Genomic DNA, 23,109 nt, shown 5'->3' on the forward strand with positions numbered 1-23,109 from the left:
TCACTAGTAAAGTGCCAAGTTCAACAACATGTTCACCAACACTTGTTTTGAAGTTGTTTGTTGTCTAGGAATGTTACTACAACAAACTCTCTACATCAATCTCTCACTCTTAATGTTATATCTTATAGATAGTGCAATACTTATTTTAACATGCAAAAATATTACTTTTGTAATTATAAATAAAACCTGATTCAAAAAGCTCTATTTTTTTTAAATATGATTATTTCCAGAAAATATATTTTCATAAAAAAATATCAAACCTTACATTACATATAAGTTTATTTAAACATTTATATTTTTATTGCAAGATGCTTATTAATGTGGGTGTTTAACACAAGATATTTACTAACATAAAAGAAAAATATTGTAATATTAAGATGAATGCGGTGATATAAGTGGTTGCCATGACAACAGCGTCAACCACTCACACGTCACTAACTTGAAAGACACACGTAAGTCTTATAATATGCTCATTTTTCCACTGTAATCTACCTTGTCCATAATTACTATCATATTTACTTTGTCTGTTTCGTTAGGTCAAGTTTAGGATCTTTACTTGATGGTCTGAGCAAAGCTCAGGACTCTCCCACACAATTGTCTTCAGAGATTTGTTAAGTTAAACCATAAAGTAAAGATCCTGGACTTAACCTTACGACACAAAGTAAATGTGATAGTAATTATGGACAAGGTAGATTACAGTGGAAAAATTAACATATTATAAGACTTACGTGTCTGTTAACCTCAAATATATCTCTGAGATATATGTTCAAAATATATATAGTGGATACTGGTGATATTATAATGATGTGAGGACACTACTAGACAGTGATTATGTGAGATTATTTTAGATATTGTATTAAAGTCAGGTGGGTGTAGCGCAGACCTGCCTCACCAATAACAAGAATAATAATAACATTCATCCTGCACACTGATGAACATATACAAGGCAAATGTTCATTTCTACACTAGGTTGGTGTGAGACTTAAGTGTTCATGAAGTGTAGTTAGTGAGAGTGCTATAGATGATGACGGCCAGGATAGCTTATTGTACTGACATGGAGAAGTCAGTACTTACTAATAATTTTGAAAAAAGAGGCTGGATCCAAGTTAGTCCTGATGATGAGTGGAACTTTTACTGGTAAGAAACTTCAAACTAACTCTAGTATATGTAAGACTTAAAACTATTGCCCCCCCCCTCAAGAGAGGTTCCTTTATGCTGGTGAGGGGCTCTTGATCAAGGGAATTGGATCTGTGCTCTAATTCCCTGAATTAAGCCTGGATGCCTTCCATCCCCCCCACCTGGCGATGTATAATTCCTACGGGTTTAGCGTTCCTCCATGATAACAATAATAATCTAATTACTGAGATTTAAATTAAAAAATACATAAGATGGATGACACGAAATATGAATAAGCAAATGTTAGTTTTGCAGCAATGATTTTTTTTTGTAATAAAACTCCACAAATGTTATTTAAGTTAATAACTAAATTGTGAATTATTATGTGAGCAATTACCTGCACGAGGAATACAGGGTATTACCTAAATTATTACGTTCAAGTAATTTGTGTAAGATAAGTGGGACAGTCACAGCAGGTCGCCGAAATATCACTCCTTCGATGCCCATTCCCTACCATTCTCACAAAAAGCTAGACCTGACATGAAATTAATAATTACAATGCTAAAATCAGCTACTCTGGTAAATTAAAGTTGTGTGCACTGTATATGATTAGGCTTGCTGGGCACACAATGTAATTATTGCACATAAATTATAACTATTATTAGAAAGGAAATTCGTATTACCACTTACCATTTAATTACTGCATCACAATTATTTTTTTTGGAAGCACCCTAACGCTACCACTACAGTCAGAATTTCTGATGGCCAATGCAAAAACTACTGTGCATTATGTGTAAGTGTCACTTAACTAAGGTGTTATGGAAAATTTCCTAGGGTGCTTGACTATATGTTTACCGTAGTCACCCCGTGTAGACATGTGAGAAAACTTAACCACCTCTGGTCGCGGCAGGTGGTCCCCTCGACCTCACTATCTTATCCATATCTATCCGAGACCAGTATAGATTGGATAGCACCCACAAGTACGGTGCTACCAATTATTTGTGGACTGTATAGATTATATTAGTTTAGCTGAATGAAGGGGGGGGGGTAGGATACACATGGATACATCCATCAAGGAAAAACATTTGTACATAATCCCACTACTTACCAGATGTTCTCTGGTGGTCACTTGATGTAGCTGGATCAGTCGTAACCTATCTAATTATAACATACCACTACTGGCCAGTCTAAGGTTGCTATAACTAGAAGGGTTACTTAACTGTGGGTGATTGATATTCCTCATTTCTTGATTCACCATCTCATTTTCGATGTCCTGCTACACCGACACGATTCTCATTCCAGCAGGACGAGGTATCCGCTGGTTTGTCCTGCCTTTTAGACGTCGTGACTCAAGGAGTTTCCCTTTCCTCGTCTCGTTAACAACGAGGTCTAGCGTGTTCACTCGGAGCAAACGACTTATCTCACTTCACATATTCTCTTAACTTAGCGTTATTATCATTAATTACATTACAATTCACAAGACGATTTAACGTCTCATAACTATTATACAAACTAGAGGTCACTCCATTAAGATCTGAGACCGATGAGTGATGATTAATCCAAGGGTAATTTTCCCCAGGACACAGTCCATTGCGACGCGTCAGTCCCCGGTCCTTCTCTTATCACACTTTTACCACTCTATTACTGTGGTCCCGTAAATCCCCTTCCCTCACTCTCCACCAGGAACAGTTACGACACTTCTTATTATGAAATGAGGCCTATATTAATCCTTAGGCCACCGTGAACGTCAATTTCGTGGTTCCATGTTTTCCCAGCTTCCTCACCACCATTCAAAACAATACGCGCCTCCCTCCCCCGCACATCCGCGCATGCGCCAAGGGAACTCTTGGTTCTACTCTATTTTCAAATACATTTTGACTCATATCGGCACAAAAAAACACCTATTAGGCGCTATAGTTTCGGAAAATTAAAAATTTTCCACACTGCGGCCGGGCGGAAGTCGTTGTTAGACGACTTAAATTGCGTCTTCCTCCCGGAGACGGTTCCAGCCCTCTCTAGATTGCGCTGCTGTTTTCCTAGTGGGTCTTACTACAGTTTCTTCTTGCATTACCCGGTCAGTGTCTTCAATATCACTCGTGTCACTTTCCCTTAGGTTTCCATCTGCACTGGATTGAACATCATTTAATTCTAAGGGAATTAATTTATTAATGGTACGCAAACTTTCCTGACCACGACACAACACTTTGACGTTTCTGACAACACCTTGTGCATCTGGGTATAATGTAACTACCTTGCCCAGAGGCCACAGTGTTCGATGTTGTTCAGTATCAATTAACACAATGTCACCTGGTTGAATGTTCTGTCGGTTTACTGCCTCTGGCGCACCATAAAAGTGTTCACGTAATGTAAGAAGATATTCTTTACGCCACACATCAGACCAATGAATAATTACCTTATTTAACATTTTGAACTTGTCACTCAACACCGTCATGTTATTGTAATCCTCATCACTTCCCTCGGGATTATCTCTATAGATAGGCGCAGCTTCTAACCTTTGTCCACATATTAGGTGAGAGGGAGTCAGTATCTCCGCGTCAGGAGTGTCGCTCATGTATGACAGAGGGCGATTGTTCACTCGATTCTCTGCCTCCACCAACACTGCCCGGAACTCCTCCAAATCAATTCTCTTCCTGTGTAGCACCTTACGAAGACATCTTTTCACTGTACCTATCATTCTTTCGTACAGTCCTCCCTGCCAGGGGGCTCTGGGAGTAATAAATTTCCAGACACACCCTCGCTGGGTCAACAAAGACTGTACATCATCACTCTTATTTAATTTCATCAAATGTTGAGCACCCGCTACAAAATTGGTGGCATTATCTGAGATCATCAATCTTGGGCAGGATCGTCTAGCTGCAAATTTCCGGAACAGCTGTATGAACTGTTCTGCAGACAAGTCCTGAGCCACTTCTAGATGAACAGCCCTAGTAGCTGTACAAGTAAATAGACATACATACACCTTCAAGGGGACACCATCTGAAGTACCTGTCAAAATGATTGGCCCACTATAGTCCACTCCGGTCACATCAAATGGTTTTACCAACTGCACGCGTTCCTTGGGCAATGGTGGAGGACCTGGGTACATGTAGGTTCTGGCATCCACCCGGCGACATATTATACACGACTTGATAACCCCCTTTACACTTTGCCGTCCTTGTGGAATCCAGAAGGTTTCCCGAATACAGTTTAATGTATCCTGTACCCCACCGTGCATCACGTTATTATGGGCATTAAAGACAATCAAGGTTGTCAGGTGATGAGTTTTGGGCAGCAAGATAGGGTGCTTAGCATATTCCCCCAATTCAGCATTTTGTAACCTGCCTCTGCACCTAATTACATCATCCTCTAAATACAGCCCCAGCTTTTCTATTATTGAGCCTTTCACAAATTTTCCGTCCATCATGAATTTAATCTCATCCCTGTAGGTTTCTTCTTGTACCCTCTGTAGCCAGTATTTCAGGGGATGGGGAAAATTATGTGAGATATTCATCTTACTTATAAATTTAAACACTAACCTGGTCACACTAATCAGCTTAGGTAAGGAAGAATACCTGTTCATATCAATGGCTAAGGAGGGACTACTGACCGGAGCGGTGCTCACCGTAATTTCGACAGGAGCAATATGTGCCTTTTGCACCGGCCAGTTAATTTTGTCCACCAGCCAACTTGGCCCTTTAAACCACGATAAAGCACTCACAAATTTTCCATAAGTCAAGCCTCGAGACAAGAAGTCAGCTGGGTTCTCGTCACCAGGAATGTGATTAAAGGTTAACATATGTTGACCCAAACTGTTATGTTTCTCCTGCATTTGATGGATTTCAGCGACTCTGTTTTGTACATACACAATCTTACTGTTACCATTACGAATCCATTGTAAGGATACCTCGTTATCAGACCAAATTACGGTGTCGCTGATATTTATCTCTCGCAATTTATTTCTTATATAATTGGCTAATTTGACACCTACATAAATGGCCGTTAATTCCAACTGAGGTAAGGTGCGTGATTTGATTGGAGCCACCTTAGCCTTAGACATAACAAGAGAAATAGCACTATTACATTGAAGGTAAGCGACTGCTCCATAGGCTAATTTCGAAGCATCGCAAAAAATGTGGAGTACATTCTCTCCCTCTTGACTGGCCACATTACGGGGGAACTTCAACATTGGTAATTTTACATATTCCCCCATTAGTTCTTCCCACCTTTCAACAAATTCCTCAGGTAGGGTTTCATCCCAAGCACACTTAAGCTTCCATGCTTCTTGTATCAACAATTTTCCTCTTATGGTAAGTGGGGACACTAAGCCTAGTGGATCGAAGCATTTTGAAACTTCTGCAAGCAAGACTCTCTTGGTTAATTTATTGGGCATGTTGTAGTCATTAGACTTTAACGATAACAAGTCTCCCTCTGTGTCCCAAGTCAGTCCCAGCACATTACTATATTTGGACACTTCAACTCCAGGGTTGTCTTTATTTATTTGAACTCTTAAACTGGACGAATTACTGTTCCATTCCCTCAGGGGCATATTTGCACCTTGCATTATTTCATTAGCCCCTGCGTATATGCTCATTAGTTCCTCTTCAGTAGACGTCACCCCCAGGAAATTGTCCACATAAAATTGTTTACCCATTACTCCACTCAGTGGACCACCCGTACGCTTAAGGTGTGCATTTATCGTTGCCTGGAGTAGGAACGGACTGGAGGTAGCACCAAACAATACACTCCTGAAGCGAAAAGTCTTCAGGGGACTAAGTGGGTCACTAGGATTCTCGGGCCATAAGAACCTAGTGCAGTCCCGGTCAGCCTCCTGCAGACCCACTCTCAGGAAAGCTTTACTTATGTCTGCCGTAAAGGCATAATTCTTAACCCTGAAGTTTAATAGTATGTCTCCCAGTTTTTCCGTCAACGACGGACCTGTCATCAAACAGTCATTCAAACTAGGTACACTTTTATTACTCCTGGCACTACAATTAAACACAATCCTCAGAGGAGTGGTCTTAGAATCTTTCTTCACTCCGTGGTGTGGCAAATAGTGACCATAAATCTGGGTTTGCTCGGGAGGTACCTCCTCTATGAATTTATTATTTAACTGCTCATTAATTATATCATCGTAAGCAGTCAACAGTTCTGGTGTCTTGCTCAATTCGTGGAGCTGAGCCTTTAATTGTCCATACGCCATCCGGTAATTAGTTGGTAGGTCTGGATGGTTCAGCTTCCACGGAAGTCTCACCCAGTATTGTCCAGATTCAAATTTAACATCCTTCTGGTATTGTTCTTGAGTAAAGGAATCATCTGGACTTTCTTCATTTACATTGATCCCTATGCTGTCCAATTCCCATAATTTATACACAGGTTCAACTTCATCCTCTATTGAAGTATATTTATACTGGGGTGATACTTCATGAGTAAGACACACCGTAACTGTATTTATGGATTCCTCCAGTCATTCATTTTCGGTACGAGGAAGCCTGCCATACATCACGTGACCTCCGGCGGTCCTTAGAAGGGTGACTCCGCATTTCTTTGTCATACCCTTTACAAAGGTGGCATAATGGTCACTACCTATCAAAATATCTATTGGCCCCACCGAATCATTATTTATACCGGAAGGTGCCAAATCTACCTTGCTCGAAAGCCTTTCAGTAGCGTTACCAAGCCCTATTGTAGATATTTTCTCTGGGAGCCTATCCACAATTACGGCATTAATACGTTTTCTCTCATTGCCCAGCCGGACAGTTACATAAACAGTGTCGTATGACTGGGCCTTCTTATTCGAGAGAAAGCCAGATAGCTTGAGTATAGCAGGATCTCCCATTTGTACCTTCATCCCATTAAGGCAGTTACGTTTTATGAAGGTACGTTGTGATCCCTGATCCAGCAATGCTGTTACAGTTTTGGATTTACGCCGTTTATCCTTAATCACCACATCCAACACAGGCAAAGCTACCTCAGCTAGGCCATCATTACCGACGTTAGCTGCAATCTTTACGTGGGCTACTGTTGTGTCTGGGTTATTATCACTATCAGTACTATTGTTACCATCATTACGATTAGATCTGCCCTTACACATAGCTATGTGGTGTCTTCCCTTGTTACACTGATAACAATAGTGCAAGTTAGCATGGCAATTTCTTACATTATGATTTCCTAGACACCTGATACATCTAGCAAGCTCTTCCAATCTTTCCACTTTAACATCCCATGAATTATAGGCATTACAGTTCTTAGAGAAATGAGTGCCGTTGCAGAAGATACAATCTCTCCTTTCCTTGCCTGACCTCTTATCAACTGGGCTACCCTTATTGTGGTACTTCCTCCTCTTACTTGGAGGTGGAGAACCACTATAACTGGCACCTGTCACTTGATACGTGCCTACGTAACCCCGTGTAGTAGGTGGCTTAGGATTATTGATATTAGGATAAGGTTTCCCTTTGTGGAACTTGGCAGGCGCACTGGGGTCTGTAGACGTGGTATTCCTAGAGGTAATGGGTTGGCTGGTCTGCAGTTGGACAATTAGCTCTTGCAGTCCCACTCTTATTTCTTCCAACCTGAAGTAACCCTTGTGATATCTGTTAGATAACCACTCTATGGTCTTGTGGTTCAATTTATTCTGAATCAAGGCACTCAACAACCACTCTGCTCCCTCCAGATCATATTTATTACTCAAGGTCTTAAGAGTGCTTTCTAGTTTGATCCTAAATTGCTGTAAACTGCTGCGGTTGTGATCTGGAGTCTTCAAATTAGCCAAATTATCTACTAGGTCCAGCCTACTTTGCTCCAAGTTACCGTAAGTGACCTCCAACAAGTCCACTGCCTCACTATAGGAGTCATCTACATTTGGGAATGCTTGTATGAGAACATGCGCATCTCCCCTTACTTGTCCCTTTAAATAGCATAATTTGGTAACACTTGCAAGATCACTCCTATCATGTACGACTGCTTTAAAGATAGACCAAAACTCCTCCCAGTGTTCTCCCGGATTAAACACAGGCATACATAATTCTGGGAGTTTTGGTAGATGCCTCTGACTTTCCTTACTAGGTTGACCAACAACATTGTTTACACCCTTTACCTTCTCCAAAGCCTTAGTTTTGCAGGACACAATGTTGTCCTCCACTTCATAATGTTGATCCAGCAGTCGCTCCCTTTCAGCATCATCTGCACAATTCTCTAGCAGCTCTTTTTCATAGTCTTTAAACCACAATCTATATGACTCATGTCTATTTCCTAAGGCATCTAGGTGTAGCTTTAATTCATCAGGGTTTACCGTTTCTTGTTTCAGTAACTCCATACACCTCTTGTATGATTTAGTAACATGACCCTTCCGAGCTTGTAGTGACGCTTTCTTTGCTTTGGCATCCATGGACTTGCCAGTCGCACTAACTTCCTCAGACCCAGCCATGGTTAGGGAATTAATAATCACCCATTATACTACTTAAGTAGACGCCTTATAAGAGTAATTCTTGCACTTTACTCTTGTATAAATCCTAGCCACCCATGTGCTAGCAATTTATTGGGCTAATTATCATCCATCACACGATCGATTAAACTTGTGCACCCTACACCGACTTCCTTCAATCAGTCACTTAATTATTAAGTAATTAATTCAATTAATTTTTTCACTGATTGCATCCGGTTCACGAAGGACCAGCGCATAGATATGGAAAATTTCCTAGGGTGCTTGACTATATGTTTACCGTAGTCACCCCGTGTAGACATGTGAGAAAACTTAACCACCTCTGGTCGCGGCAGGTGGTCCCCTCGACCTCACTATCTTATCCATATCTATCCGAGACCAGTATAGATTGGATAGCACCCACAAGTACGGTGCTACCAATTATTTGTGGACTGTATAGATTATATTAGTTTAGCTGAATGAAGGGGGGGGGTAGGATACACATGGATACATCCATCAAGGAAAAACATTTGTACATAATCCCACTACTTACCAGATGTTCTCTGGTGGTCACTTGATGTAGCTGGATCAGTCGTAACCTATCTAATTATAACATACCACTACTGGCCAGTCTAAGGTTGCTATAACTAGAAGGGTTACTTAACTGTGGGTGATTGATATTCCTCATTTCTTGATTCACCATCTCATTTTCGATGTCCTGCTACACCGACACGATTCTCATTCCAGCAGGACGAGGTATCCGCTGGTTTGTCCTGCCTTTTAGACGTCGTGACTCAAGGAGTTTCCCTTTCCTCGTCTCGTTAACAACGAGGTCTAGCGTGTTCACTCGGAGCAAACGACTTATCTCACTTCACATATTCTCTTAACTTAGCGTTATTATCATTAATTACATTACAATTCACAAGACGATTTAACGTCTCATAACTATTATACAAACTAGAGGTCACTCCATTAAGATCTGAGACCGATGAGTGATGATTAATCCAAGGGTAATTTTCCCCAGGACACAGTCCATTGCGACGCGTCAGTCCCCGGTCCTTCTCTTATCACACTTTTACCACTCTATTACTGTGGTCCCGTAAATCCCGTTCCCTCACTCTCCACCAGGAACAGTTACGACACTTCTTATTATGAAATGAGGCCTATATTAATCCTTAGGCCACCGTGAACGTCAATTTCGTGGTTCCATGTTTTCCCAGCTTCCTCACCACCATTCAAAACAATACGCGCCTCCCTCCCCCGCACATCCGCGCATGCGCCAAGGGAACTCTTGGTTCTACTCTATTTTCAAATACATTTTGACTCATATCGGCACAAAAAAACACCTATTAGGCGCTATAGTTTCGGAAAATTAAAAATTTTCCACAGGTGTGCTGCTGGGAAGGATTGGAATCCTCTATTTTTCCGTCCTTGTTGCCGAAGTGTAAGGGTTTTCCACACTATCCCAGTTCTTCAGCAGGAACGTATCAGCAATTTCTAAATTACGGACTGAAGCCGATATACACCAACTGACCTTCGAGAAGCCTGACTACATTGCACAATTCAGTCCAGTGTGAACACATTAAATTCATTATGGCGTCTCCCCATCCGCCTCACTCAGCAGCTCTTCTACACCCTCCACCCTACTCAAAAATTCTCGAAAGGGTCAAATCAACATCACATTTTATTACACAATTATTGTATTATTCAAGTTTACACACGCTTAATTTAGGAAAATTCTAAATTTTCCACATTGCGGCTGGGGGGTGGTTGTTGATAAATGACTTAATTAAAATTATTTTTGTACTCCACCTTGCTTTACAATTTTTGCACACATTTATAATTAAAATTATCAAAGAATAGGTTTTGGTATAAAGACAGGATGCATTACATATTTACACAATTCAGCATATTACCTATCTATACACCTAATTACATCATCTAAATACAGCCCTAATTTATCTATCACTGAATCTTTAGCAAATTTTTCTTTTAACAATTTAATTTCAGCCTCATGACAAGAAGCACAGCTGGATTCTCGTCACCAGGTATATGACCAAATGTCAACAAATACTGACCCAAACTCTTATATTTCTCTTGCATTTGATTAATTTCAGCGACTGTTTTGAACATACACAATGTTACTGTTACCATTACGAATCCATTGTAAGGACATCTCATTATCAGACCAAATCACAGTGTCGCTAATATTTATCTCCTGCAATTTATCTCTTATATAATTAGGTAATTTGACACCTATGTAAATGACTGTTAATTCCAACTGAGGCAATGTACGTGAGCCATTTTAGCCTTAGACATGACAAGAGAAATAGAATTATTACACTGAATATAAGCGACTGCTCCATATGCCAATTTTGAAGCATCACAAAAGTCTGTAATATATTACCATCTTGACTTGCTACATTACATGGGAATTCCAACAGTGGTATCTTTACATAATCACCTATTAATTCTTCCCACATTTTAATAAATTCTTTAGGTAGGGCTTCAGCCCAAGCACATTTAAATCTCCATGCTTCGTTTAAGAATTTCCCTCTTACTGTAAGGGGTGACACTAAGCCTAGTGGACTGAAGCATATGGAAACTTCATCAAGCAAGATTCTTAATCCATTTATTACACATAACACAATTATTAGATTATAACAATAACAAATATTTATTGTTCCATTTAGTTATTAATTATCAGAACGAGGAAGCTTACCATATATATATTACATGGTCTTCTGCTGTTTTTAGAAGAGTGACACCACGTTTCCTTACCATACCCTTTACAAATGTAGTATAATAATCACTCCTAATCAAAAGACTTACTGGTCCCACCGGTTCACCATCTACACCAGAGGATGTCAATTCTACACCATTTGGTGAAAGCCTGCCAGTAGTTGCGCTAATCCCTATTGTATAGATTTTCTGTGGGAGCTTATCAACTATATTCATATTCATATAGTTTACTTGGACATAATACATAGTTGTACAAGGAGTTATAGTAGTTGGGTGTACATGCCAAAAGCCCCTTGTATACAGAGCATTATGGGCAGGCTTAAAATTAACATAAAATTAACAAGCAATGAAGGTTCAGTGGTAAAAATTACCATCTATAACTGTATTGATACATTTTCTCATTGTCCAGGCCGACATTTACATACACAGTATCATACAACTGGGACCTTTTATCTGAGAAAACCGTGATAATTTTAGATTTGTAAGATCACGCTTTTGCACTTTCATACCAATAAGACAATTACGTTTTATGAAAGTGCGTTGTGATCCTTGGTCCAACAATGCAGTTTCATTTATTGATTTACGCCTTTTATCCCGAATTTTTACTTTCACCACGGGTAAGGTCACCTCAGCTCTGCCATCCTCATAACATTAGCTGCAATTTTTTACATTAGTAACTGTTGTTTCAGTATTAATTTTATTATTATCATCATTATCATTATTGTCATTATTATCCTTATAATTATTATCATTATACAAACCCTTACACATTAGTACATGATGCCTTCCTTTGTGGCACTGATAGCAATTATTCAGTTTGGCATAAAAATCCTTTACATTATGACTGCCTAAACATCTGATACATCTGAAGTTCTTCTAACCTTTCCAGATGGGAGCCATAACCTCTCCTTAGAAGGAGGTTTTTTAGTGCCAGGAAAGAAAAAAGACTGGCAAGAAATTACAGAAATCTTACACCAACTGAAAACACTTATGGAGCAGAGACACAGTCATTGGCCTCCACTCCAGAACAACAGATATTAGAGCCAGCAAACAAACCCCCCCTAAATTCCATTAGTATAACGACATTTATCTTTGCAAACAGACAGGGCCTAAGTCATCAAAAAAAAAAAAAAATTCCTTACATCAAGGAACTGCTCACGGAGTCAAATGCATTGTTTGCAGCTTCCACAGAGATCCACATACAGGATCATTTCGACAACGAAATATGGATCCCAGGTTATACCCATTCAGATGCGACAGACTAGGAAGGCAACAAGGGAGGGTTGGCTTGTACGTCACAGAGTCGCTCATTTGTTCAGAACTACGAAACACCTCAAATGATGTAGTTGAAGTTTTGGCAGTGAAGATCAAAAACCAAAACCTTGTCATTGTGGTTGTATACAAGCCTCCGGATGCAACTTCTCAGCAATTCCGGGAACAGTTGTTGAAAATTGACCACCGTCTGGAAAATCTCACAACTCTTGCCCCAAACATCTTGCTACCGGGAGATTTCCACTTGAGACACTTAAAATGGAGGAGTGTAGCAAATAATATTTTAGCAGAGATCACCCCAGGAGACAGCTCAGATGAAAATTCACACACACACGAGCTATTAAATCTCTGCACCAAATTCACCTTAAACCAGCAAATATTAGAGCCTACAAGACTAGAAAATAAGCTGGACCTCATCTTAATAATAATAATATCTTTATTTACTACAAGTACATGTACAAGGTATACAGTCCTAGCTGACAACAATGACATACTACTATATAGAAAGTCCCTTGGAAGAAACACGTCCAATGTTTCTACTCTGGCTGGGAATCGAACCCAGGCCCTCGCCGTGTGAAGCGAGAGCGTTAACCACCAGGCCACCAACGACGATCTGATACGTAATATAACCACATCAAATACAATACACTCGGATCACGACATAATAGAGGTACAGACATATATGCACAAGGCTCCTGACCAGCAAAATGTGATCAGTCATGAGGATGTCTTTACAAATTTCAACTTTAATAAAAAAAAACATACAATGGTAACAAGAAAATATGCCATGTCCTAAATGGAACAATCTGGGAAGATATCCTAAATAACATAGATCCGAACCTTTACCTAGAGAAAAATAATTCTGTGCCTCTTGAAGTCTGGTCAAGGCACATTCCATTAAGAAAAAGAAAGAGAGAGAGACGCTCCCTATACAGACGAAAGTGAAGAATCGCAGAGCTGCTGAGAGGGGCCAATATATCTGAAATACAGAGGGAGGCACTGGTCAGTGAAATAGCAAATATCGAATCTTACAGCAGACAAGAATCTCAGGAAGAACTAAAAGCCATAAAGGAAACTGAAAAAAAAAATACTTCTAACCTTATGCCAACTCTAAGGGAAAAACATCCAGTATTGACTATTGGACAGACATTTTTCTTAACAAAATACTTAGACTATGCAACAAACATTGTCCTATAAAAACGAAACATCACGAATAAACGGCTCTGTTGCCCATGGCTAACCAGCAGCATTCTGAAATCCATTGATAAGAAACACCAATATGAAAAGCAATATAGACAGGGCTTAATACACAAAGATATTCTTAAACAATATTCATCAGTTCTCACCAAATTAATAAAGAAAGCCAAACAACTGTACTACTCCAGCAGATTCACTGACACAAGAGGAGATATAAAAAAGACCTGGAAAACACTTTTCCAGATTCTGGGGACCCACAAACTAAAAAAAAACAATAATATTGTCCTAACTAAACCTAACGAAACACCACTGCATCCCACTAATACAGCTAACAAGATAAGCGACTTCTTCTCAAACATAGGATCTAATCTCGCCAGTAAAATCCCACGTACCAACGCCCGTGCCAGGGACTACCTAGATGGAAATTTTCCAAATTCCTTCTATCTTGTACTAACTGAGCCCACGGAAGTCACTGCGATTATAAAGTCACTCAAAAATAACTCGTCCCACCATTATTGTACAAGCGAGCGGCCCATGTCCTTCCTTACTTTTTAACAAGTCACTGGAAACTAGCACTTTCCCAACACTACTCAAGACAGCAAGGGTTACACCAATACTTAAAGGTTGTGACCCTACAGATGTAAACAACTATAGGCCAATATCAAACTTACCATTGCTATCCAAAATCTTCGAGAAACTCGTGCACAGGAGACTATATTCATTTATAACGGCACAAAACATACTCAACCCCTACCAATTTGGATTCAGGAAAAAATAAAAGCACTAATGATGAAATTGTAAATATGCTAGATCTGCTTTACACAGCATTGGAAAATAAGGAATATCCGCTAGGAATTTTTATTGACCTAAGAAAAGCGTTTGACACAGTAGACCACGGCATCCTACTCCACAAACTTGACCATTATGGTATAAGAGGCCATGCACTTGCATATTTCAAATCCTGCCTTACTAATAGGTATCAGTATGTCACCATTAAAGACACAGCCTCATCAACACGGCCACTTGATACTGGAGTTCCGCAGGGAAGTGTCCTTGGTCCCCTGCTCTTCCTCATTTACATTAATGATCTTCCAAACGTATCCCAACACCTGAAACCTATTATCTTTGCTGACGACACGACTTACGTCATCTCCTGTCCTAACCTTGCCACCCTCAAACGGTTGGGATCCTCTCCAAGATACGATACTACGTGCCGCAAAATGCCCTTCTCACACTATACCACTCACTTATTTATCCATACCTCACCTATGCTATTTGTGCTTGGGGATCAACTGCAGCAACACACCTAAAGCCAATAATAACTCAACAAAAAGGCAAAGTAAGAATAATCACTAAATCCCATCCCTGGCAACACCCCCCCCCCCACTCTTCATAGATCTAAACTTACTCCCTGTTCAGTACATTCACACTTACTACTGTGCAATCTACATCTACAGGACCTTAAACTCCAATATCAACCTTGACATAAAACGCTTTCTTGATAGTTGTGACAGAACCTACAGGCATAACACCAGACACAAACACCTCTACGACATTCCCCGTGTCCGACTAAACCTTTACGAAAATTCAATGTATGTCAAAGGCCCTAAAATCTGGAACACCCTACCTGAGAACTCTAGAACTGCAGACACATTCATCACCTTCAAAACTACCATTAGAAAACATCTTATCTCCCTGATACACCCCGTCAACTAACTACACGAATACCACCTGGTGGTTCACACTTACACTGAGAACTCTAGAACTGCAGACACATTCATCACCTTCAAAACTACCATTAGAAAACATCTTATCTCCCTGATACACCCCGTCAACTAACTACACGAATACCACCTGGTGGTTCACACTTACACTCACTCACCCATTTGAGCATAAACAGAAATATTAATCTCAATATTAAAATAATTAATCCTGTGATACTCCAATGCTGAAACTATGTACTGTGCCAAAACAAAAGCATTCACATTGCTAAACTCACAAACTAGTATTTAGTCACTTAGCCATAATACCAACTTACCTCATAATTTGTAATATTTTAAAATTAAGAATTAAACTAAGTCTGCCCGAAATGCCTAGCCATGCTAGGTGTTCTAGTGGTACACTCTGTAATCATTATTTTACTACATGTAAACCACACAATAACCAAATTCTGTAAACTCAGCATTGTAATCCTTATAGAGAATAAACTTTGAATTTAAATTTGAATTTGAATTTGAATTGTCAACAAGGAGCTGCTCAAAATTCTGACTTGGATGACAGCCAGTAAACTTACACTTGACACTGACAGAACCTACTACATTATGTTTGGTAGCAGAGCAGGTGTTGTGCAACTTAACATTAAGATCGACAACACTCTAATTGCCAGACATAATGAGGGTAAATTCCTAGGTCTATACCTCTACAACAAATTAAATTTCAGCACCCATATCCAACACAACAAAAAAAGTATCCAAAACGGTGGGGATCCTCTCCAAGATACGATATTACGTGCCACAAACTGCCCTTCTCACACTATACCATTCACTCATTTATCCATACCTCATCTATGCTATTTGTGCTTGGGGATCAACTGCAGCAACACATCTAAAGCCAATAATAACCCAACAAAAAGCCGAAGTAAGAATAATCACTAAATCCCATCCCTGGCAACCCCCCCCCCACTCTTTATAGATCTAAACTTACTCCCTGTTCAGAACATCCACACTTACTACTGTGCAATCCCTGTTAAATTCCAATATTAATCTCGACCTAAAACGTTTTCTTGATAGTTGTGACAGGATCCACAGGCATAACACCAGACACAAACATCTCTATGACATTCTCTGTGCCCGACTATACCTTTACAAAAATTCAATGTGTCAAAGGGCCTAAAATCTGGAACACCCTACCTGAAAACTCTAGAACTGCACACACATTCATCACTTTCAAAACTACAGTTAGAAAACATCTTATCTCCCTGATACACCCCGTCAACTAACTACATGAAAACCACCTGGTGGTTTACACTTACACTCACTCACCCATTGACTATAAACACAGAAATACGAATCGTAATCTTAAAATAATGAATCCTAACTAATCATAAGTTTGCCTATGATACTCCAATATAGACACTATGTATTGTGCCAAAACAAAAGCATTCACATTGCTAAACTCACAAACTATAATGTAGTCACTTAGCCTTAATACCATAATCTGTAATAATTTAAAGTTAAGAATTAATCTAACTCTGCCCGAAATGCCTAGCCATGCTAGGTGTCCTAGTGGCCCCCTCTGTAATTAATATTTTAAAACATGTAAACCACACAGTATCCAAAATCTGTAAACCCCGCATTGTAATCCTTATAGAGAATAAACTTGATTGATTGATTGAATGAGTATTGGGCCCCTGCTTAGGCGAGATGGGATATACACAGATGACAGCAAAGAAATGAGTGATATTCTAAAGTCCCAATACGACTCAGTGTTCAGTGAGCCATTACCCAGACTAAGGGCCAACAATCTAAATGAATTTTTTATGAACGAGACCCAAAATCTGGTCATCTCAAAATTCTCTTATATTATCCTAATACGACAAGACTTTGAAAAGGCAATAAATGACATGCCCATGCACTCTGCCCTAGGCTCAGACTCGTGGAACTCCGTGTTCATCAAGAACTGATGTTACGTGCCTTCAGCATTCTATGGAGAGGGAGCATGGACACAGGGGTCATCCCACACTCACTAAAAACAATAAGCCTCATTCCACAAAGGTGGCAGTAAAGAAAGTGTAAAGAACTAGAGACCGATAGCACTAACATCCCATATCAAAAATCTTTGAAAGGGTTCTAAGAAGCAAGATCGCCATCTACGTAGATACCCATCAATTACACAACCCAGAGCAACACGGGTTTAGAGCAGGTCGCTCCTGCCTGTCCCAGCTACTGGACCACTATGACAAGGTCCTGGATGCTATAGAGGATAAACAAAATGCAGATGTATTATACACAGACTGCAAAAATCTTCAACAAGTGCGACCACAGTGTAATAGCGCACAAAATGCGTGATAAAGGAATAACGGGAAAAGTTGGTAGATGGATCTATAACTTCTTAATAGAACACAAAGAGCAATAGTAAACAGAGTAAAGTCCGAGACAACTATGGTGAAAAGCTCTGTTCCACAAGGCACAGTACTCGCTCCCATTCTATTCCTCATCCTAATTTCTGACATAGACAGAGATGTAAGACATAGCTCCATGTCTTCCCTTGCGGATGACACCCTAATTACCATGACAGTGTCCTCCATCGAAGACACTGCAAGACTCCAAGTGGACATCAACCAAATCTTTAAATGGGTCACTCAAAACTATATAAAGTTCAGTGAAGAGAAATTTTAACTAATCAGATGTGGAAAACTTGAGGAAATTAAAACTGTATCAAGGTATGCAACAAATTCTAACTTTACAACTGAGGGAAAAAGTAATATAAAAGACCTGGGAGTGACAATGTCAGAGGATCTCGGATTCAAAGACCACAACAATGTATCTACCATATCTGCTAGGAAAATGATAGGATGGTTAAGAGAACATTCAAAACTAGGGACGTCAAGCCCATGATGATTCTCTTCAAATCGCTTGTTCTCTCTAGGATGGAATACTGCTGTACATTAACTGCCACCTTCAAGGCAGGCGAAATTGCTGACCTGGAGAGTGTATGTACAAAGACCTTTCACCGCACACATAAGTACGATAAGGCACCTAAATTACTGGGAATGGTTGAAATCTCTTGATTTGCATTCCCTGGAACGCAGGGAAGAGAGATACATGATAATTTGCACTTGAAAAATCCTAGAGGGATTAGTACCAAACTTGCACACGGAAATCACTACCAATGAAAGTAAAAGACTCGACAGAAGAGGCAACATTCCCCAGTGAAAAGCAGGGGCGCCACGAGTACACTGAGAGACAATACAATAAGTGTCAGGGGCCCAAGATTGTTCAACTGCCTCCCAGCATACATAAGGGGGATTACCAATAAACCCCTGGCTGTCTTCAAGAAGGCACTGCACAGGTACCTAAAGGGGGTAAATCAAGCGGGCTCAGCGCGAACGAAAAATTTTGTCGAAAAATTCACAAATTGAGTTATTCTTATAGAAAAATAGCTTAACTCTCTGGCAACACAATGGTACCAGAATCATTGTTCTACGACATTCTTACAAGGAATTATGGTCATTTAAAACACCTAGGATGACGTCACCACCCGCGGCAGGTGTGCTCACCTGTCGTCAATTTTCATTTTTTTTACGTTTTTTTTCGTGTATTTATTGTATTATTCTTTCTAAGATAATAATTGACGATTTGGCATCATAATACAGTGGGTGGGACTTATCCGTAGACTTCCAGCCAACCAGGAACCTCCTGGCAACATTTTGCTGACGTCATGGAAAAATTCCAGTTTCGGGGTGGCCGAGGAATATGCTTCAATATAACGCTATTATAGCTTCTACGGCTTATTTATCTATCACAATTGATCTAATATGACATAATAAACAATATAAATAACAAAGAAATATGGTAAATACTCCAGAATGAATAATATATGGCATATACTTCCAGCGCTCCCTCTGGAATGTAATATTTCCATAGTCAGGGATGGGCTTCCATTCTCCTTCTTTCGCCTCCAGGGTTCTATATTAAAGAAAACGGACACGGGTAACTATGATATACACTCGTAATGCTGAGAAAAATGCTATTTTCTCGAAAAAAAAAAAAAAAATCGGTGGTCCGGCTGTTTCGCGGATTATCTCGGAAGTAAGTTATTCACATATATAAGCCAGTGTTTTCGTTAATAATAGCAAGAATGTAATGAAATTCACAGAGAACATAAAGGAAAGACTATTTGTGACCCGGTGGCCTGGTGGCTAAAGCTCCCACTTCACACACGGAGGGCCCGGGTTCGATTCCCGGCGGGTGGAAACATTTCGACACGTTTCCTTACACCTATTGTCCTGTTCACCTAGCAGCAAATAGGTACCTGGGTGTTAGTCGACTGGTGTGGGTCGCATCCTGGGGGACAAGATTAAGGACCCCAATGGAAATAAGTTAGACAGTCCTCGATGACGCACTGACTTTCTTGGGTTATCCTGGGTGGCTAACCCTCCGGGGTTAAAAATCCGAACGAAATCTTATCTTATCTTTACAAGCAAATAGACAGTTTTTTGAGATATCATAATTTATTTTTGATTTTTGTGAGGGTCAAAAGTCAGATATTTGGCTGAATGTCAAAAACCATACAAACTTTATTTTTTTTAAGAATGAAGAAAGGATAAATTACAGTTTGGATGGCCATTTGAAATAGTTTAGCATTGTTTTATGCGTAGATAATGCCAAAACAGCTTCTCCAAGTCCCATTACGAAAATACTGTTCAATATGTATGATTATTAGTAAATAATTTTTTTCTCAGTTGTTTTTTGAGCTATCTTATTGAAACTTGGTCACATTACTCCACATCTTGCTCCTGGGGGTTTTCAACTTAAGGCACCTAAAATGGAGGAATATAGCAAATAATATTGTTGCAGTAATAACACCAGGAGGCAGCTCTGATGAAAACTCACACTCACGCGAGCTTTTAAATCTCTGCACAAAATTCAATTTAAACCAGCAAATAATAGAGCCTACTAGACTGGAGAATACACTAGACCTCATCTTCACTAACAATGATGATCTGATAAGAAATGTCACCATATCAAAAACAATATACTCAGATCACAACATAATTGAGGTTCAGTCATGTATGCGTGGAGCCCCAGACCGACATAATGAGATTAGTCACGAGGGAGCCTTCACCAAATTCAACTTCAATAACAAAAACATAAAGTGGGACCAAGTAAACCAAGTCCTAACCGATATAAGCTGGGAAGATATACTAAGCAACACAGACCCCAACTTATGCCTAGAACAGATTAGCTTGGTGGCACTCGATGTATGCACAAGGCTTATTCCTCTATAAATAACAAAAAGGCACAATACCGTGACTGGAACGATACACAAATAACCCGCACATAAAAGACAGAAGCTTACGACGACGTTCCGGTCCGACTTATTCCTCTAAGAAAAAGGAGGAGTAGATGTAAAACAGAAAGAGACAGGCGCTCCCTTTACAGGCGACGGAAAAGAATAACAGAGCGGCTAAAAGAGGTCAATATATCTGAAATGCGTAGGGAGACACTAGTCAGAGAAATAGCAAGCATCGAACTTAAGCTAAAAGAATCCTTTAGGAGTCAGGAATCGCGGGAAGAACTAAAAGCCATAAATGAAATCGAAAGAAACCCAAAGTATTTCTTCTCCTATGCCAAATCAAAATCGAGAACAACGTCCAGTATTGGGCCCCTACTTAAACAAGATGGGTCCTACACAGATGACAGCAAGGAAATGAGTGAGCTACTCAAGTCCCAATATGACTCAGTTTTTAGCAAGCCGCTAACCAGACTGAGAGTCGAAGATCAAAATGAATTTTTTATGAGAGAGCCACAAAATTTGATTAACACAAGCCTATCCGATGTTATCCTGACGCCAAATGACTTCGAACAGGCGATAAATGACATGCCCTTGCACTCTGCCCCAGGGCCAGACTCATGGAACTCTGTGTTCATCAAGAACTGCAAGAAGCCCCTATCACGAGCCTTTTCCATCCTATGGAGAGGGAGCATGGACACGTGGGTCGTCCCACAGTTACTAAAAACAACAGACATAGCCCCACTCCACAAAGGGGGCAGTAAAGCAACAGCAAAGAACTACAGACCAATAGCACTAACATCCCATATCATAAAAATCTTTGAAAGGGTCCTAAGAAGCAAGATCACCACCCATCTAGAAACCCATCAGTTACACAACCCAGGGCAACATGGGTTTAGAACAGGTCGCTCCTGTCTGTCTCAACTATTGGATCACTACGACAAGGTCCTAAATGCACTAGAAGACAAAAAGAATGCAGATGTAATATATACAGACTTTGCAAAAGCCTTCGACAAGTGTGACCATGGCGTAATAGCGCACAAAATGCGTGCTAAAGGAATAACAGGAAAAGTCGGTCGATGGATCTATAATTTCCTCACTAACAGAACACAGAGAGTAGTCGTCAACAGAGTAAAGTCCGAGGCAGCTACGGTGAAAAGCTCTGTTCCACAAGGCACAGTACTCGCTCCCATCTTGTTCCTCATCCTCATATCCGACATAGACAAGGATGTCAGCCACAGCACCGTGTCTTCCTTTGCAGATGACACCCGAATCTGCATGACAGTGTCTTCCATTGCAGACACTGCAAAGCTCCAGGCGGACATCAACCAAATCTTTCAGTGGGCTGCAGAAAACAATATGAAGTTCAACGATGAGAAATTTCAATTACTCAGATATGGTAAACATGAGGAAATTAAATCTTCATCAGAGTACAAAACAAATTCTGGCCACAAAATAGAGCGAAACACCAACGTCAAAGACCTGGGAGTGATCATGTCGGAGGATCTCACCTTCAAGGACCATAACATTGTATCAATCTCATCTGCTAGAAAAATGACAGGATGGATAATGAGAACCTTCAAAACTAGGGAGGCCAAGCCCATGATGACATTCTTCAGGTCACTTGTTCTATCTAGGCTGGAATATTGCTGCACACTAACAGCACCTTTCAAGGCAGGTGAAATTGCCGACCTAGAAAATGTACAGAGAACTTTCACGGCGCGCATAACGGAGATAAAACACCTCAATTATTGGGAGCGCTTGAGGTTCCTAAACCTGTATTCCCTGGAACGCAGGAGGGAGAGATACATGATTATATACACCTGGAAAATCCTAGAGGGACTAGTACCGAACTTGCACACGAAAATCACTCACTACGAAAGCAAAAGACTTGGCAGACGATGCACAATCCCCCCAATGAAAAGCAGGGGTGTCACTAGCACGTTAAGAGACCATACAATAAGTGTCAGGGGCCCGAGACTGTTCAACTGCCTCCCAGCACACATAAGGGGGATTACCAACAGACCCCTGGAAGTCTTCAAGCTGGCACTGGACAAGCACCTAAAGTCAGTTCCGGATCAGCCGGGCTGTGGCTCGTACGTTGGTTTGCGTGCAGCCAGCAGCAACAGCCTGGTTGATCAGGCTCTGATCCACCAGGAGGCCTGGTCACAGACCGGGCCGCGGGGGCGTTGACCCCCGGAACTCTCTCCAGGTAAACTCCAGGTAAAGGTGCTTCTTTACGTACAAAAAGCAAAAAAAATGAAAGAAATCGTACGAAAAATAAAAAAGTTCAGGTGTGAACGTTACTTTCTCCCTAAAGTCAGTACCTTACCATCTAGGCTGTGGTTCGT

At 40.3% G+C, this 23,109-nt stretch overlaps 1 protein-coding gene across 1 annotated transcript in view; it reads left to right on the plus strand.

Moving 5' to 3' along the window:
* Positions 1–436: 436 nt before the first annotated feature.
* Positions 437–23,109, plus strand: part of TTLL1B (Tubulin tyrosine ligase-like 1B) — a 155,647-nt gene continuing 132,974 nt past the window's right edge. The window contains exon 1 of the mRNA XM_070089004.1: positions 437–1,137. Coding sequence (XP_069945105.1) covers positions 1,022–1,137 — 116 coding nt within the window. The 5' untranslated portion in view covers positions 437–1,021. The remainder of the gene's footprint in view (positions 1,138–23,109) is intronic.

Source organism: Cherax quadricarinatus, chromosome 27, assembly GCF_038502225.1.
Source record: "Cherax quadricarinatus isolate ZL_2023a chromosome 27, ASM3850222v1, whole genome shotgun sequence".
NCBI lineage: Eukaryota > Metazoa > Arthropoda > Malacostraca > Decapoda > Parastacidae > Cherax > Cherax quadricarinatus.